Raw genomic sequence first — 15796 nt, 5'->3', positions numbered from 1 at the left:
TGTTGGAGAATACGTATCCTGGACTCAAAGCATATAGTACTGAAAGGTGACAACCAGCATTATATGCCATGAAAGGCCCTGTGATGTAATACTCCATGTTTCCCCATGTTGTCCCCAACAAAAGTCCCCAATGGAAAGCAGAAATACAAGACTGGAATTACAGAGCGAAAGGACTGGTGGGGATTGAATGTTTTTATCGTCATATGGTGCAACATATTGTTTGGGTTTTGTAGCTCTCTTAGCAGTTTTCACTTTTTGAGAGAATATTGTGCAAAAAATATGAAATGTTCATATTGAACTGTAATTTGTGCCCATGTAAGGTTGGCTATGAACCATGAATTTTATCACATGATTCTAAGCGCACATACACACCAAATCTGCAGTACTAATCAAAATCAGAGTTGAAAAGATGCATAAATTTGGTGTTTAGATTAACTAGGATCAATATTTAAGTGCAAGAGTTTTGAAACACAATCTGAAAATACCTTTATAAACAAGTGAATGTTTTATCTTATACATATGACATATGTATTCTGTGTCTAAGATTGGGCTGTGCATCTTCTAACATGTTTGGGACTAGAGTTTTCCAGTATCCGTGGAGACACAATAAAATATGCCAAAGAGTCCATCCTAACAGGTGCTTTTTTTTCTTTTACACTTCAGGAAAAACAATATGCACACTGGATGGCAGCATGTCGGCTAGCCTCCAAGGGTAAAACCATGGCAGATAGTTCATATAATTTGGAAGTCCAGAACATTTTGTCTTTTCTGAAAATGCAGCATCTGAACCCAGATCCACAGATAATTACTGAGCAGATCACAACAGACATTAATCCAGAATGCTTGGTTTCTCCAAGATACCTGAAGAAGTATAAGAACAAGCAGGTACTCAGTTGGAATTATATTTTACTGAACCTTTTATATGAAAAGTGAATGTGCAGGTATATGGAGACATTGTGGATGAATGGGGGAGAACAGGTCTAAAACAGATAAAGAAAGGTCTAGGTATTGAAAAGAATTTCCACTCACTTTGAAGGTTCAGATCCTTCATCTATGAATCTTTCTAGTCCCACTGTTGTCTGTAGAAATGCAAGGTGGCCTCAGTAGTCAAGGGTGCCTTTTGCCAGGTTTGGTTTATATTTCAGCTAGGGACTATGTGATCCATTATAACACGATCTGGTTGGGATACCTTTGGACATGGCTTGAAATCTTCATTTGTTATGGAATGTGATGTCTTACCTTTTTGCTGAAACATAATTATACTAATTTGTATTAGCTACACTGGTGGTATATTTTGGAGTTCAATTGAAAGTATTGGTTTTGGTCTTTGAATTTTGTCACAAATTATATTAAGGATTTGTGAACCATTAGTGCTTTAAGATCACATTCTGAAGACTAATTGTTGAGTGTTCCAAAATTGAACTGTATCTAAGGGAATTTTTCTATTTCATGACACTTCTAAGAGCACTTTTAAAAAACAAATTCGTTAACTCTTCCTTTTGGTAGAAACACAGTTCTGCCCTTTGCTTTTGTATCCTTAAAACTTTAATTATGGTTGATTTTTTTTAAAAAGGGTGCATTTTTAATTGCTGAAATTACTTTGTATTGGTTCCATAAGGTAAGTCCTTTGAAAAGAGCCTGGCCTTACTAAACGGCTAGTACATATATTAAAAGAGTGAAATGAATGCTATCAAAATGATATCCTATATGACATCAGAGTTTTGAGCTAGGAACTCATGTTACAACCATTATACAGTGATTATTGATTTTTTCCTTGCTGTTTTAGAATTTTTATAATCCTACTGGGGTAAGAATCCTTTATGGGTTACTGTGAATTCAGGCACTATTTACATTGATTTTCCTACTGTGGTGTGAAAAATGGGATCAAGTAAGAGGTGGAGGGAACCTTGGGACCCCCAAGTTACACCTTCAGTCTCGTATTTTGTTGGTTTTTAACTATCTTCTGGTCATGGACCCATTGTTTATTTCACCCATAGAGCAATTTAGTAGGCAGGATGAAACAGGATGGATGAAACAGGTGAAAACTGGCCTGAGGGAGCACAGCAGCCAGTTTTGATCATTAGATGGTAGCAATAAGATGCAAACAATTTCAACTCTTTCTTGCCCTCTAGTAATCACCTGGAGTTTTGCAGCCCAAATCCATTGATCCCAAAACTGAAATGACTTGCTGGTACTGCTCTTATCACTAAGAGATTGTCCCAATCTGCCACTGCTTCGTTGATTTTTTTTTCCTGAGAGTGACCTGTAATTACAAGCCATAAGAACCAGAGAAGGTCTGCTCCCTCGAATACAAGGCACTGACTCTTTTAATTGATGAGCCACGTTGGGATGGGCAGGATGGGCTTGGAAATTTGTCTGCAGGCCTGGAAAGTTTTAATTAACACCGTATATTTGGGGAAAAAATGCTTTGCTGTTTAATACATTTCCTACATAGGAACTCATAAACATATATTCAAATCAAGCTAATTGATTTGGTTGAATTTTCAATCTTAACAGAAACACAGAGTGGATTAGAACAGTACTTCTAAACCTCAGCAACCTTTAAGATATACGGACTTCAATTCCCAGAATTCCCCAGCCGGCATTCTGGAAGTGCATACATCTTAAATGTTGCTGAGTCTGAGAAACACCCGGCTACAAGGTATCTTGGAGGTGATCTGTTCCAATCCCTTCAGAGCAGAGGAAGCCACTGCATCCCTGACAGGCCACCATCCAGCCTCTATTTAAAGCCCCTCCTCCCAACAAAGGAGAACCCATCACCACTTTATACAGTCTGTCTGTTGTCTAATGCTTCTTCTTGTTAGGAAATCTTGATGTTCAACCAAAATCTATCGCTTGTAATTTAAACCCATTATTTTTCATCTGGTCTGAAAAAATTCTGAACAATTCTGCTCTGGTCCTCACAATAGTCCTTCTTTTTTGGTTCAAGCTGATTCAGAAAGCAATTCCATATACATTACAAGACAGTCCTTCAGGGTTCTTTAACATGAAACACAAAATTGTCATGTGCTAGGTGACTTTTCTCCTCTGTTTGAAATCTCCGTATCTGTTCCAAGTATGATAATTATACTTTACACAATTGATAAAGACCTATGTTGGGGGAGCGGGGGGAATCAATGAAAGGCAGTTGGTATACTTACTCAATGAAAAATCAGTGATAAAAGGCAATATACTAGACTACAGTTTTTTCCTCTGCTCTTCCAAATACAGATTTGTTGATGAAGTCTTAAGGAATCTTTCTTCTCCAGCTTCTTTCCTACTTGTGGAATAACTCGTTGTGAGCAGCTTTGCTTGCACTACAGTTCAGTAGCAGAGTGTCCAGTCCGTTACTTTATTTACTTTTCACATTTTTGAACTGCCCATTTGCCTCAGAGAGGGACATTAGGCACCATTAAATACCAAAATCATGTGAGGCTCCACAGTCGCATCCTGAGAGTATATAAGTATCTTCAGCTATAAGATTTTACAATCTTGTAAGAGATTTGGAGAACGGGCAGGACTTCTGTCCTTTCAGGCAGCCTGAAAAGGTTGTGTCAAAAATGAACTTTGATCTTGGATCAATTATTTGAAGAATAAAGTAAATAGTTCTCCTTGGGAGTCTTTTTCCCTCAGACTTCTTTATGACCTAATTTGCTAACTTGCTGACCGACGTTATTTTTAAAAACAGTTACATGTTTTATTTATGTCATGAAATTATCGTATCAGTATGCGATACAGTACTTGAATTTTAAAAAAGAAATGGCCAAAAGTAAAAATGTAATTTAATGTTACAACAATATATTTAGGCATTAAAGGAAAAATTTAGTGGAATAAGTGGTTTAATTCAGCTCAGTTCGTAACAATCTCCTGAAAATAATCATGTTGTTGTCTTGAATATAATATTGTCAACAACTTTGTCTTGAATGCAATAAATTTCATTTCTTACAAATGGTTTTACTGATTTTTATAGTGTGCAAGGACCAATCAAATTCACACACTAAGATATGTGGTCATTTCTCTGGCACTTTTATATGTATTTTGTGTGTGTGTGCATGTGCATGGATATTTAAATGAAGTGTTTATTACCTCCTTTAAGAAAACCTGGGAGGTTGTGCCATGGCACTATTATTATTCCCACACACGCATGTGGCATGGGGGCAGTGTGATGGTATGAAGGAAATCTGCTTTTGTTGGAATTTGTAGAATGCAGGAAACATTCAGAAGCAAGAAATGATCAGTTGCTGCTTCCAGACTAGTGGTCCACTGATGTAAAAATATACGGACCAATGAAAGATGAGCCTTTTTTTAATGTGCTTTTGCCTATTCTGAGCCAAGAAATTTCTCTATTGTTTCTACTGAATGCAGGCAATCCTCAACCCATGACACACAATGGAGCTCAAAATTTCTGTTGCTAAGTGAGACATTTGTTAAGTGAGTTTTGCCCCATTTTAGGACCTTTCTTGCCACAGTTGTTAAGCGAATCACCTCAGTTTTTAAAGTGAATTACGTGATCGTTAAGCAACTCTGGTTTCCTCCATTGACTTTGCTTGTCAGAAGTTGGCTGGGAAATGGTGGTCCTATGACCCTGAGACAGTGCGACTATAGCAATAGCACTTGGACCACTTCACAGTGCTTTTAAGGCCCTCTCTAAGCGGTTTACAGAGTCAGCCTTTTGCCCCCAACAATCTGGGTCCTCATTTTACCCACCTTGGAAGGATGGAAGGCTGAGTCAACCTTGAGCCTGGTGAGATTCGAACTGCCAAATTGCAGGCAGCTGGCTGTCAGCAGAAGTAGCACTGCACTCTAACCACTGCCCCACTGAGGCTCATCCTAAATGCATGTCTGTTAATAGGCACCCGAATTTCGAATTTTATGCTACAATAGTTGTAAGTGTAAAAAATGGTCATAACTAACTGTTTCCAGTGCTGTTGTAACTTCAGTGGTCACTAAACAAATGCTTATAAGTCACATAAGTAACAAGTATGATTCTTATATAAATATAAGCTATAATGCAATTGTTTGCATTCAATTTCTCTCTGATTTCCCACTTTCAATCAATTTTGGGACATATGTCTGTTCATAACTTTTGCTATTCCCTCTCCCTCTTTTTTTGGGTATAGTACCGTCATTATATTGTACTTGATGCTTTATATAATTATTAACAGGCCTCTGTAGCCCAGTGCTACAAAACTTTCTGTGTCTTTTCCTGCAACCAACCCGTATGGCTACTCTCTGGAAATGCTTAGAGGTTGTACTTTGATTATGGAATATTTTTTTTCCCGAATTTTGGTTCATCCACGAACGTGTGTTATATTAATCAGGAAATAACCGATAATTCAACTGAAATTTATTTTCTTCTGATTTGAGGGCTGTCCATATTACTCTATTCTTGTATTTCTATTTGAACTATGAAGTTAACCAGGATAAGCACTAAGAGGCTGTCACTTGGAGAGAGACCCAAATTGCTTTCAGATATTCTAGGGCAGCTTCCCCAACTTCATGGTATCTCGATTTCTTACCATCAAGAACCATCATAACCATGCTGGATGGAAATTATGAGAAATGGAGTCCAAATTATCTGTTTCTCAACCTTGACCACTTGAAGATTGGGTGGACTTCAATTCCCAGAATTCCCTAGCCAGCCTTGCCATCCATCTTCAAGTAGCCAAGGCAGAAAGGGTGGTTTGGAGGAACTGAGTTAGGGAAGCATACCTGGAATCGGCATCTTGCTATGCTTCTTTTTGCTTCCCCCTCCCCCACATGTTTTTCCATTTTCATATTCATTTCTTGCTACTTTTTCTCCCCATGAAAGATTTGGGGAATTTTTTTAAAAAAAAATGGGTTTCACTGTTGATAATTTGCACATTTTCCTTCCTTTGCTTTAATGCCATTTTTCTGATTGCTTTTTTTTTTTTCTCTGCTTCCTTTTCTTTTCTTCGCATTTGTCCTCTGCAGCCAGGCTATATAAGAGACTTGGTAAGTGACAGTAAACCTAAAATAAACAAGCATGAAGACTTTGCTGTTTTATTAATATAACCTTGTAGAGATGCATATCAAGAGACAAAGTATATCTTGAGCAATAAGTATTTTGGAGTAATATTGGGCCATAATGTTGTAAATAAAACATAATGGAATTACCTGGTTTCCTTGAACAATGTCTACTAATCTTTTCTTCTGGGACAGAAGTGTGCTGTGTTTTTTTTATGTGATGCACCTTTTGTTTTGTTGCCTTCTTGTCTCAACTTCTTTCTGTACCCTGGCATAAATTTCTTCACATATTGAATTATTAATTTATAGAAATCCTAGTGCAAGATGTGATAATGGGCATAACATAATTAATAAGTGCTATCTGCAAACAAATTCTGCTCAATTCAGAGGTAGCAAAGTTCTAAATAATAACTGGTAGAGAACAAGTTTTTGACTATCATATCCTTCTTATGTGAATCATTTACATTAATCTAGTCGGTTGCTGCTGAGAATAGGATACCCAACTAGATAGAACTTTAGACCAGCAATCTCCAATCTTGGCAACTTTAAGCCTGGAGGACTTCAACACCCAGAATTCCCCAGCCAGTAAGCTGGTTGGGGAATTTGGGGCGTTGAAGTCCTCCAAGCTTAAAGCTGCCAAGGTTGGAGACCCCTGCTTTAGACTGATGGAAAAGTGGCCACTGTATTTTTAATATTCTAGCTGAGCAGTTCAGTGAAAAACGAACAGTTCTAATGCAACAGTTTTAAGTTCAGAAAACCTAAAAGGAACTAACGATAATTTGCAGCCATTTCTATTTCTGCAGTACATTGCTTATATATCTCCCGTGGTTTCTTCTGTGCTTTTAACAATTTTTAATCTACATTAAATTTTAAAGTCTTAACCCAGGGGATAGAATCAATCAATAGACTAAAAAAACATGATTAAAAATCATCACAGAGGAAGAGAAAAAGTTAACATTTTGTGGTTAGGAATCAAACACGTGCAACCCTACTAAATTATAATGTGGTAAATGCATGCCTATCTATATCTTGCTTTATGATAACCAGAGATGCAGATGGCAGGCAAGAGTTAGAATAGGAAGAGCTCTAATTATAGAAGATGAAGCCAACCTTTTCCTACTTGGATCCAAGAAGGCAGGAGGCTGACAATGAGCAAACTTCACATGCCTCAGGACAGAAATCCCAATTTTGAGCAAAGCATCCAGACCAACTCCTGTAATAATTATTGCTGGAAAAGAAGGTTCTTTGCCAGGTCATACTGTACTACTTGTTAAGAAGTCTTTGCTCTTTTTTGTAGGTGAGTGAAAACCTGTTCAGTGCATTAATACCCTTTTGAATGAATGAAGAGTAGATGCATACCCACCGACCCATTTATCCATCTACCACAAAAAACATTTTCTTCAAATGCATTTTGCATTTATATGGGGGATTTTTATGGATTAGGACAGAAAGGATAAAAAGGAATGGATAGGAGGAAGAATCAGACTGTTGGCCTTTGCTACTTTTTCGATGAACTTATAATCATGAGTTGCCTGACGTCTAATTTTCTTGGTTTGCTTGATTAACCACATGCTAGATTACAATATCTTTGGCTGTTTGTGATTCAGTGTATGAGGCAAACACAGTTATAGGGAAAAGGAAAGGGGACAGCATACGTTTGCCCAAGGTTCCTGTTTGAATCCAGAAACACATATGTGCATGCACACAGTTATTTCTTCTGAATTCAAGTGATGAGAAAATAATTTGTTTTCCTGATATTTTAAATAACATTCAGGAAGCCAAATTCTTGCCAAATTTGTTATTAAAAGGTGTGGTTTTGCTTGCTGTAGGGAATACATTATCTTTCAACTATCATGCCATTTTTGTAGTTCTAATTCTGCATATAGCTGATCTTTGTAGTTTAAGTCTAATATCTTGGTACATTAAGGCCAATTCCTCATTAGAAGGAAGAGAAGCTAAACGTGCATAATCCCAGATAGTTCTCCATCCCATGAAACCTCTTCCTCCCATTTCACATTAGAGATATAAATGTTTCAACTGTTCCTCTAAACATCCCATGTTTTAAGGAACCTGAGATAAGCCCCAGTTTTAAGAAAAGTACATATAGAAAAAAATGTTCTCCAGTTAGTCTTAAACTGACAGTTAACAGAAGATAGAAAATGTGTTTCACAGGTTAAAGTTAGTGGAGTAGGGGGACTGAATAGTATCGAATCACCTCTTATTCCTGCCTCATTTTTTTCTCTCTCTCTCTTGGTACTGCTCTCCCTTCATTCTGCCTCCCTTCCCATCCTTTATAAATTGTATCTAAAATTCAGATCAGTTGCCTCAAGTATTTCTGTGTCCATCCTTACAGATCACTGCCCGGATCTTAGAGGCCCATCAGAATGTCGCTCAGATGAGCCTCATTGAAGCCAAAATGAGATTTATTCAAGCTTGGCAGTCCTTACCAGAGTTCGGCATTACACACTTTATTGCAAGGTTTGTGGCTCCATAAACGTCCAGCCAAAAATTCCATGTGTCAATGTTTGTGCTATCATTTGTGGGGGGGTGGGGGGGTGAGCTGTTACTAAAGGCTGAGATTCCTTGAGTCATGACAGCTAATCCAAGTATTGAATTGGGTGCACAGGTATTTAGTTTTGCACAGCAAGTAACAGGTGCTTCACTATTCCAATTTGAATGAAGGGGAAAATGTTACTTTTTATCTTCTTAAAAAAACTAAAAATAATTGATAAACGGTCTATTACAAGAATTACTAAAATAAAAGGTAATATAGTACATGATCTGAGTAATCTTACAGGGAACCAATTTTCAAATGCAAAAATGGTTTTCTGAGACAGCAAGTATATGTAAGATATAAAGTCAAATGTTTAAAAATTCCCCAAGCGTCTAACCATACCGGAGCTTGCTTGTTACATCTTGGTCTGACAAAAATTATTTTAAAAAGCAAAAATCTTGGGTTGACATACAGTAAAGCAGGGATTCCTTAATATCTCTGTATGAGGCTGACTAATAAGTCCTGTTATCATTAATGCAGAAACAAGGTAGAACTAGTCATGTAGAAGCTGAAAGCTTGCTTAAGACTTATTCCTGTCACAGTCACGCAAGGTCATGTGAATGCACACACAAGGAATCGATGTGTGAGAAGACCAATTATTCTTGAATGCCTTATCATTTGGGGACTTTAGTAAAACATTGCTGAAGAGGTTCCTTGTAACATGCAATAATGTAGGTTCCAAGGCGGTAAGAAGGAAGAACTTATTGGAATTGCCTACAACCGGCTGATACGGATGGATGCTAGCACCAGTGATGCCATCAAGACATGGCGGTTCAGCAATATGAAACAGTGGAATGTGAATTGGGAAATCAAAATGGTAAGCAAGGCCTTTCCCGCAAAGTTTTCTGGGCATGCTGAAATTGTGAGATATTTCAGTTAACTTAAATTTTTGGTTTAGGTTGTTTAAGAGTTGTTTATGAGATAGTATTTCTGCCCTTCAGGCTTTGGTGGTTTCTTTCTTTCTTTCTTTTCTTTTCTTTTCTTTTCTTTCTCTCTTTCTTTTCTTTTCTTTTCTTTTCTTTTCTTTTCTTTTCTTTTCTTTTCTTTCTTTCCAACCTCTTATCTGTCAGTAGCCTCTCTTAATTGTGAAACTGATTGTGGGGCCTTTGTTTTGTTTCTTTGAAAGAAATGGGAAGAAGAACATAACATCCTGAACTTTCTCAACTCACAAAAAGCGGTGTTGTTCTAAGTAAAGAAAGACCTTCTTATATCACACTCTTAGATAACATTTTGAAAATCCAGAACTTGATAGATAAAAGAATTCATGTGACCCATTGAAACAGCGCTTACTAACTGATGATCTGACCATTTAATCAGTTTGTGTCTTGTTGAAGGCTGTGGTGTTCCCTTGATAAGAAAGCTGAATAATGAAATAGAAAGCTGCTCAAAATCCTTCCAGCTTGCTAACCATAAGAAAAGATATAGTCAAATGAATTGCCTGTAATTTACAATAACCTCTGGAATCCAAAAGGCTACGTTCAGCTATATAACATCAGCTATATAACATAATAGCATTTAGCATTTCAAATGTTGAACATGCCATTGAACATATCTTACTAATCCAACATTATTAATCTTGTAAAACGGGAGCCTCAAAGAACTGGCTAGACTTAAAAGTCAGTTTCAAAGCAAGGATTTCCTTTTCAATTGCTAGGTTGCACTGGCTGCAGTTTCCCCTGCTATTAAACTTTCTTAACTTTCATTCTTGTTCTAGTATTCAGAAAACAATAAGGTCCCTTTTCAGGCTTTATATAGCACCCTCAGCCATTCATACTGGGTAGGCTTGCTTAGCACCAACTTTCATTCATCATTCAGTGCCATGATCTGATCAATATACAATGGACATGAATTTAATGTTAACTATAATTTGGTAGTTCAAATATCTTGGCAAACATTGATAGCTGCAGACACCAATCCTCCTCTGTTTCTTCAGGTTGAACAAGAACAGAAGTTGTTCTGAGTTTATATTTATTGTAGTATATTTATTCTTATCTCCGTGTGAACTTAGCGAAAGTACTGCAACTTTATAAAACATTTCCTGGATTTCTTGCACTTCTAGGTGACTGTAGAATTTGCGGATGACGTCCGAGTTTCTTTCATCTGTACCGAAGTGGATTGCAAAGTGGTGCATGAGTTCATTGGGGGCTACATTTTCCTGTCCACGCGTGCAAAAGATCAGAATGAAAGCTTAGATGAAGAGATGTTCTACAAGCTGACCAGCGGCTGGGTGTGAGTTGGGTGAGACTGCCTGTTCTACTGTCATAAACTAAATGGTGATATTAATATTTAACTCAAAAGCTGTTCTTGGAAATATGCTGCTTAATCAAATTAAGCTTGAAGTGTATCTTCTTTTTTTAATTATGGAAACTTGCATTAGCAGATACATTTTTACCTGCGCTAAATAGCGCTTCCGTTAATCTGCTACGCAAAACCAAAACACAGCTCATGCCATGCCTAAGTTTGTGCCTCTTTCCCCTCTCTCAGCAAAATGAGGGGCTGATCAGGTTAATTTCTGACAATGTAAGCTAACCAAATCATTTTTAAAACAAAATTAAAACTATAAAGCCATTTAACTATTTAGATACCCAGGGCCTAATCTATATGAAGTGTATTTATCATGTTTAATGCATGTTTTATGAGGTTTTATATATATTGTAATTATGTGTTCTTCCTTCCTATGTTTAAGGTAGAATTTTTGGAGTGCAATCCAGGAAGGTCTTTCTTTCTTTCTTTCTTTCTTTCTTTCTTTCTTTCTTTCTTTCTTTCTTTCTTTCTTTCTTTCTTTCTTTCTTTCTTTCTTTCTTTCTTTCTTTCCTTCCTTCCTTCCTTCCTTCCTTCCTTCCTTCCTTCCTTCCTTCCTTCCTCTTTTTGTTTCTTTCTTTCCTTCCTTCCTTCCTCTCTTTCTCTTTCTTTCTCTTTCTTCCCCCGCCCACCCTCCCACCCTCCCCCTCATCCTCTCCTCCCCATATATTTTAATGGGGTTTGTGCCTGGGCTCTCCTATGCATCATGGTGCTTGGTGGACTGCGTCCTTTATCCCATATGTTTTTTCACACTACATTAGCCTTTCTCATATTGCTGTTCCTCAGAGGTTCTGTACCACGATTCTCAGAATTCCAAGCGTTCTGACTTGGGTGTTGGGAGTTGATGTCTAGGACATCTGGAAGCACCAACTTGAATGATTAAGACATAATCAGGTCTGTTACGGGAGCCTGAAGGTTTTTCGTAAAAACTAGCCTGAGTGGCCTTGAGAAATACTGGCAAATTTGGTTCTAAATGTATCTGTTTTTCTCTTTGATAATCATTTCTGTGCTCTTTCCTGTCCTCTGTATTTTTTAACACTATATTGTATTACAAACACCTTTAGTATTCACCAGCATAGCCACTCTTTATCTAAGATGATATGCAAAATCTTTTCATAACAATATGAAGTAAAGGTCTATGAAGTATAAGATTTTTTGTTTTGTTTATGTAACTAATGTAAAAAGAAAAACACAAATTTTATAAATGTGTACAGGTTTTTCTTTTAAAGCTAGCCTCACAAGCCAAAGTAGGAGGGATCGCAATAGTATCAAATATATTAGCCTTACAGTATATTTTTCATGTAAGTTAAGTTTGTGATTTTGTTACAGCTGTGCCACAAAGCCCTTAACAACAATTTACTTTGTTGCCTGAGTCTGGGGATGGGGGGGGTGTCTCACTTTAAGATTAATGTTAGCCCCCAGGGACCCCCCCAACCCCCCCAACACCAAGGGATAAAATCAGTGTTGTCTTTAGTAGTCCGAGACATATGTACAAATGCATTGTATTTTAAATAAAGGTTGGATCTTTTATTTAACATTTGGTCTTTGTTTCAGTTTTTTGTTGTAGCCAGTGAAAATTCACCAACACATTGTTCACATGAATTCAGCTGATGTATTGCAGCATGTAGAATGTAGAATTGAATGTGGCATTATAAAGTTATTAACTCGTGCTTGGCATAGCATTCATTCCCTAAAGCAGGGAAAAGTGGGAATTCGAGGCTAGGGTTGGAGGGCCGCATGTTCTCTATAGAAAGATCTAGAAGCCTCAGGAATTTCATAAGTAGTGGGAGGGTTAGACAGAGGCACACATTCAAACAGGTAAACTAGGAGCAGAGAAACAATCTTGCTTCACTGGGAAACAATTTGACCAGGTAATGATAATCAGGATTACCATTTGTTCATTATGAATACGCAGCAGCAATCTGGATTCAGGAAAGAAATGCTTACTTTGAGAAAAATCATTTGTGAGGAAGTCCATTCTTTAATATATTTAAAATTAAATATATTCCTTCATCACTTTCAAAAAGGAAAATCACATTGACCTTGACAAAATGCAAACTTGTTCTCCTTCACATTCATCCCAAACCAAGTTCAAATGGATTCAAGACCCTTCTTTTCCTTGGATATAATCCTGAAGAAGGAAAAACACGTACTGGAAACTGCAATTTCTTTCCAGCAGATCAATCAGGTTTTGCATTCCAGACAACATCCAGGAATAAATAACTAGTAAATATAGAGACACACTTTCATTCATTTCACAAAAAATAGCTTCTGCTGCATTTCCTCTTATTAAAATCATAATCTTTTGGTCATAATAAGATTTCCTAGATTTAGTCAGTCATAAATGTTCCAAAGTCAATGGTAATTATATTTGGGAGATAAGTTGACCTGTTCTGCAAACCAGACTATAAATGTTTAGGGCTAAACATTGTCTCTGCAGTCTTGATTTGCAAGAGTAATGAAATCAAAGAGATATGTTATAGAGATCAATTCTCCTGGAAGGATAATTATTAAACAATGGATTTTTTCCTGTGTGACATGGTACCAAGCAAACAAGGTCTGTCTCTTATTAAGTATAGTGTAACAATAACTAAAAAAAGTATATGAATCTTTATCTTGGGGTGGTTGTTGTTGTTTTGTATCATCCTTCATTATAATCTTGCAAAAGTTCTTTCAGGAGAAGTATATTATCAATTTCAGCCTAATTGGTTGTTTTAAAACCATTAAACACCAGAATTTATTTATGGTGAAGGAGTTGAAAAGAGTAATGTGTGTCTCTTTTATACAGAATTGTGTGAGTAATGTGACACTGAAAGCTACTCTCAGTGCTTTTTTTTTTTACTCTAAACATATAATGATTGCTCAGATGATCATGACTGACAAAACACACGAAATTGAAGTTTACCTTTAGTGTTTAAGTATGATTAAAAGAGTTCTGAAACAGTGTTTTTCAGAACTCCCAGAATTTGAATTGGCAAGTGTTAATGTTCATATTTGATGCTGCTCAGCTTGAGAAGCACTGCCGTAAAATGATGTGACAAGATAATCAGTAAGAGAGGGATTGACATGAAAAACAAAAGTTGTATTCAGATGTTCTAGAATTCTCTATATGAAAGTGCCACATTTGAGGTAAAGTTTCATGAAAACATAACCACCCCTTCTTCTTTTGAGGCTATTGCTTGAAAATGGTACCCACCTCCAATAAATGTTTTCATGGAAATTCCTGTATTTGAAAGAAAAGCTAAATCAAGTCAACCAGTCCTATGAAGAACTGCTTTAATATTAAGGGCACCAATTATGCTTTCTTGCTTTCTGTGCAGCATGACATCTGCTTCCTTTAAAAAGCTGAAATATAGTTAGTAATAAATCATGATTAAGCTGACATGAATATAGCCAGTATTTTATCTAAATTCCAGTCACAGGAGGACATAAGCAGGAGGATATAGAGTTGTATTTATATCCTGCTTGTTAACTTCCAGAAGCATCTAGTTGACCACTGTGGGAAACAGGATGTGCAACCAAATAGGCTTTTGAGCTGGTTAAACAAAAACTTTCTGTTCTTCTAATCCCCAAAATTAGCAACAAAGTTAAGGATGTCCAAGAGTTTTCTAAATATTGTGTCCCTTGTTACCTGTCAGTGGACTGGCTTAGGTTAAGAGTGAGGGATAGGAGGAGCTGTGGAGCACACCTTGAATGTTTGGTAGAATAAAACAAATCTTTTTCTAAAAGCAAATATATGTGTGTTTGGAGTAGGAGATGAGGTAATCCTTTTCATGCATTCTTTACTGTCCGCTGGAACCAAGATTATTATTTCTTTAAAACACTGTCCTCCTTCCCATGGCCTTTGGCTGACCTGTTTTCCTCCTTGTATCTAATTCCCAGCATTGAGTTCGGCTGTTCCAATAGCCTTCCCTTTGTTGTGCGGATGTATTGCCTTGATAGGCTATCAACTCAGCAGTATCCAGTGAAATGGCTAGTTGAGTAATTAAGTGATGCTGCTAATCAAAGCAGGATAGTCCCTCACTGTGATCACTGTGCACGAAATTGCAGGCAGAGGTTGAAGAGACAACAACTGTGATTGGATCAAATACACACAGAGCCAGATGTTAAGGACATCCAGTTTCACATAATACACCAGGCCAAAATGTGGCTGACTACTTTTTTGGCTCCATACGCATGCAAACCCAAGGGAATTTCATTATTCTCATCATAAACCATGGTTCAGAGAAACAATGACAGAATTGGATGTCTCTATTCTACACTGATTATCAGGTGACAAATTCTTCCTAATAAAAGTGGCTGATTTTGCCCCGTACAATGAACATTAATTAGCCAAATTCATTTAGCTTAGTGTGTATTGCCCAACTCATGGAGTTACTTGGTGGCTCAATATGTCATGTGAATCCAGAAAACAGTTATAATTGTTAAATACATGGGTATTGTGTAAGTTGGAATCCCCAGTTTATGAAGTATGTGTCCTTCCTTTTTGCTGCAATCATTGTAGCCCCAATACCTGTGTGAAGGCATTCACCTGTAATTCAGTTTTGTACTGGTTCAATTTAACTACTGCATTTCCATCAAGAAAATAATGTACCATAAGGTGTATGGTAACCTAACCATCGAACATTGGAGTTGCAGAGGGGTGGATCTACTAATACTCCAGGCTTCCGAACCACTCATGATTTGAGAAAAGCTTTTATTAAAAATAGTGCACAAAATGTTTCTGGTTGCTGTGTATGGGAATGGAGACTCCAGAATGGAGCCTTCTGTAGCTCTCAAGGTATAAGTAGTTAGGTGAAGCCATAAAGAAGCACCCAAAATGTCAAGCAATTGGAATGGGAGAACACTTTTCCTCTTTTCTTAAAAGTAGAATCTAGCATCATCATCTAAAAATGAACAGTGAGAGGTATAGAACAAGTAATTTAAATTATGGCATCTGCAAACATAGAATTG

General features: G+C 37.1%; 1 protein-coding gene across 10 annotated transcripts in view; it reads left to right on the top strand.

The window, feature by feature from the left end:
- The window catches only part of FERMT2 (FERM domain containing kindlin 2), a 79329-nt gene extending 66951 nt beyond the window's left edge, over positions 1–12378 (top strand). For 6 of the 10 annotated variants that reach the window (XM_026698746.2, XM_026698747.2, XM_087922443.1 and 3 more), the window contains 5 exons: positions 664–885; positions 5956–5976; positions 8342–8466; positions 9218–9359; positions 10602–12378. In XM_026698746.2, coding sequence (XP_026554531.1) covers positions 664–885; positions 5956–5976; positions 8342–8466; positions 9218–9359; positions 10602–10775 — 684 coding nt within the window. In that variant the 3' untranslated portion in view covers positions 10776–12378. The remainder of the gene's footprint in view (positions 1–663; positions 886–5955; positions 5977–8341; positions 8467–9217; positions 9360–10601) is intronic. The other 4 variants (XM_087922445.1, XM_087922446.1, XM_087922444.1 and 1 more) reach the window with 1 other exon arrangement.
- Positions 12379–15796: the final 3418 nt, after the last annotated feature.

This window comes from Pseudonaja textilis, chromosome 1, assembly GCF_049901715.1.
Source record: "Pseudonaja textilis isolate UNSWEBS1 chromosome 1, rPseTex1.2, whole genome shotgun sequence".
NCBI classification, from domain to species: Eukaryota; Metazoa; Chordata; class Lepidosauria; order Squamata; family Elapidae; genus Pseudonaja; species Pseudonaja textilis.
Note: the sequence above shows the minus strand (reverse complement) of the source record. Positions and strands in the feature narration are given on the sequence as shown.